The 3,420-nt window shown below is 36.8% G+C and overlaps 1 protein-coding gene across 1 annotated transcript; it reads left to right on the top strand.

Moving 5' to 3' along the window:
• LOC8269812 (calreticulin) lies at window positions 1-3,180 on the top strand. Its single transcript, NM_001323723.1, is given in 15 exon segments — window positions 1-94; window positions 695-802; window positions 904-1,096; window positions 1,188-1,446; window positions 1,531-1,587; window positions 1,692-1,739; window positions 1,829-1,915; window positions 2,002-2,059; window positions 2,155-2,222; window positions 2,301-2,396; window positions 2,479-2,526; window positions 2,641-2,670; window positions 2,748-2,843; window positions 2,938-2,947; window positions 2,950-3,180. Coding segments are annotated over 14 exon segments (1,246 nt in total). The 5' UTR covers window positions 1-6; the 3' UTR covers window positions 2,950-3,180.
• The last annotated feature ends 240 nt before the right edge of the window (window positions 3,181-3,420 follow it).

Genomic DNA, 3,420 nt, shown 5'->3' with positions numbered 1-3,420 from the left:
CTAGAAATGGCGAACCCTAAATCTCTCTCACTCTTTCTTCTCTCGCTTTTAGCGATCGCTTCTGCAGAAGTCTTCTTCGAGGAGCGTTTCGAAGGTATCTATCCATCTTACTTTAACACTGTCCATACGTCGTCTTTATGATTACTTTCTTCTTGTGTTTTTATTCCGTGGATCTATTTGCTTTTAACTGTTTCTTTGCTTATCGCGTAATTAAGGATAGAACTGTAATTAGTTTTGATAGATCTGTTAATAATGTTTGGTTTTGCTTTCGGCAATGATGATTGATCAGAAATTAGAAATGGAACTCCTGGTTTGTGTTTGCTTGTTGAGAAAAGAATGCGATCAGGTGTTAATGTACTGGATTGATCGAGCATTTGTTTAGATCTGTTTGGATAATGTGTTTTTGTGATAATTCGTGAGAAATGGTCGTGTTTGATTATATGAAATTTAAATTTTGGAAAATTAGTAATTACACGTGCATATTTTCATTATCCGGAATTGGTCAAAGTTTGACTCTCTATTTGTTTTCAGCGTTAGCCTTTTCTAACTAAAAAGCACATTTGATTGTACCTTTCTTGAAATTTTACCGTTTATATTTCAGTTTGCATAACTTTGCTTAGTGAAACTGAACAGTAAAATTAAGTATGCATAATCCAACAATTGCTAATTACATTTCTGTTTTACTGGTTTGCAGATGGATGGGAAAATAGGTGGGTTAAATCTGATTGGAAGAAAGATGAGAATACAGCTGGTGAATGGAATTATACCTCTGGAAAGTGGAATGGAGACCCTAATGACAAAGGTATGATTGTTTGCTCAACAAATACTAACTATTTGAGAGTTTCCAAATAAAATTTCTTTTAGCTGTTGTACGATTTTAATGATTTTAACATCTTGATGCAGGTATTCAAACAAGTGAAGATTATAGGTTCTATGCTATTTCAGCTGAATTCCCTGAATTCAGTAATAAAGATAAGACTCTAGTCTTCCAATTTTCTGTCAAGCATGAACAGAAGCTTGACTGTGGTGGTGGTTACATGAAGTTGCTCAGTAGTGGCACTGACCAGAAGAAATTTGGTGGTGACACTCCATACAGGTGAGGACAGTTTACAGTTTTAATTTTGTGTTTTTTCTTTTTAGTTCTTCTAATGAAATACTAACTGGTTATCTTTTTTGATTGACTTCAGTATCATGTTTGGACCCGATATATGTGGCTACAGCACCAAAAAAGTTCATGCTATCCTTAACTACAATGATACAAACCACTTGATCAAAAAGGAAGTTCCATGTGAAACCGACCAGTTAACTCATGTTTACACATTGGTCATCCGTCCAGATGCTACTTATAGCATTCTTATCGACAATGTGGAGAAGCAAACTGGTAGTTTGTACACTGACTGGGATCTTCTTCCACCTAAGAAAATCAAGGACCCTGAGGCCAAGAAAGTAATCACTTTGCACTTTAATTCTTCTAACATTGTACTGGCATTTGAGTTTTGGTGGTTACTCAACTTTTAAACTTGATGGCAGCCAGAAGATTGGGATGAGAAGGAGTATATTCCTGACCCTGAGGATAAGAAACCAGAGGTAATGACATGTCAAATCACCTAGTCTGCCTGGTTCATGCCATATTTTCTAGTGACAACAAAAATGTATATCTGAAGCTAATGTTTTTCTTCTGTTTCTTTTAGGGTTATGATGACATTCCAAAGGAGATTCCAGATCCCGATGCCAAGAAGGTAGATATATTGAAATTCTTGTGTTTGTTTCTACTGCACCTTTATTTGGTAGAAAAGTAGATTCTGATGAAGGTGGCTTACAATTGTAGCCTGAGGATTGGGATGATGAGGAAGATGGTGAATGGACTGCCCCAACCATTGCCAACCCTGAGTACAAGGGTCCATGGAAACCCAAGGTCTGTGGTTTATGATCAAGTTGCAGCCTCTGCTATCCAATGTGTAATTTGGAGCCATAACTTATGCGATTTTGTTCTTTTTGCAGAAAATTAAGAACCCCAACTACAAGGGCAAGTGGAAAGCACCAATGATCGACAACCCAGGTTTGTTTCTTGAGTTGTGTGGTTGAGAATCCTCCCAAAAATTTTAAGTTCTATATGACATTCATTAATGAACAAACAAACAAAAACTTGGACAGACTTCAAGGATGACCCAGAAATCTATGTTTACCCCAACTTGAAGTATGTTGGTATTGAATTGTGGCAGGTAATTTTCTTTCCATATTTTATCTAGTTGTTTGAATTTGCCCGGTGACTAACAAAACAAATCCCACTATTGTGTCAGGTGAAATCTGGAACCTTGTTTGACAATGTCTTGATTTGCAATGACACTGAGTATGCTAAGCAGCTGGCTGAAGAGACATGGGGAAAGAACAAAGATGTATGTGGCCTTTGCATATTTAAATTATAATCTTCAAAAAAGACTCTTGTCTCGATACTTTACTGAGATTGTCAAATTTCAGGCTGAGAAGGCAGCATTTGAAGAGGCAGAGAAGAAGAAAGAAGAGGAGGTACTTCCTTTCTCATAAATTGCAGTTTGAATTTGAATGGCTTTTCTTGAATGGAATTAGCTAGAGAGGTTCTGATGCTGCAAATAGCTAACTCATAGGTTTAAATTTTTTCAGGAATCAAAGGATGATCCAGCTGATTCTGATGTAAGCCTGCGAACTGTTTCCTGAAACAAATTTAGTTTGTTTCTGTGACTTTTACCTAATTGAACCATTTTTTTCAGGCTGACGAGGACGATGATGATGCTGATGACACTGAAGGAGAAGATGATGGTGAAAGCAAATCAGATGCAGCAGAAGACAGTGCTGAGGACGTACATGTAAATTCTCTAACTTTTATGATTGTGGTAACTGGTAAAGAAGCATTTAATTTGTGTGCACTGATAAAATTTGTCAATTGTGTTGTGTTGGCAGGATGAACTGTAGTTGCTGACAAGCGATGGAGATGAGCGGGGGCATATAGTAGTACTCCCAAAATTTTTCTATTTTCTTTTGATTCGTAGCTGTAGGAGCTCTTGTAGGGAAAGAAAAATAGAGAAAGTTGCACTGCAGAACTGCTTGGCTGATTGTTTTAGTCCCCATTTAAAACCTGTCTGAGCCTTTAGAACAAAGAAGATGTCCTTTTATAATCAAATTTATGATTTGAATGTTCTACAATTTTTGAATGGGCTAACTACAGATTCTCCTCTCTCTCTCTCGGTTGCCGCTTTAACTTTAATAATAAAAAAGTTCTGAACTTTTGCTTAATGGTGAAAGAACCTGCTAGCTTTATAATTGTGGTAACTGGTAGTTAAGAACTTGGTAACGTCCTCTCTCTTGGTTGCCGCATATCACATGGTTAAATACGAAAAGGAGATTGAGATTGAGATTGAGATTGAGATTGATATAAAACGTTGT

Source organism: Ricinus communis, chromosome 10 (assembly GCF_019578655.1).
Source record: "Ricinus communis isolate WT05 ecotype wild-type chromosome 10, ASM1957865v1, whole genome shotgun sequence".
In the NCBI taxonomy this organism is placed as follows: domain Eukaryota; kingdom Viridiplantae; phylum Streptophyta; class Magnoliopsida; order Malpighiales; family Euphorbiaceae; genus Ricinus; species Ricinus communis.
This window is presented reverse-complemented; position numbering and strand designations above follow the sequence as displayed.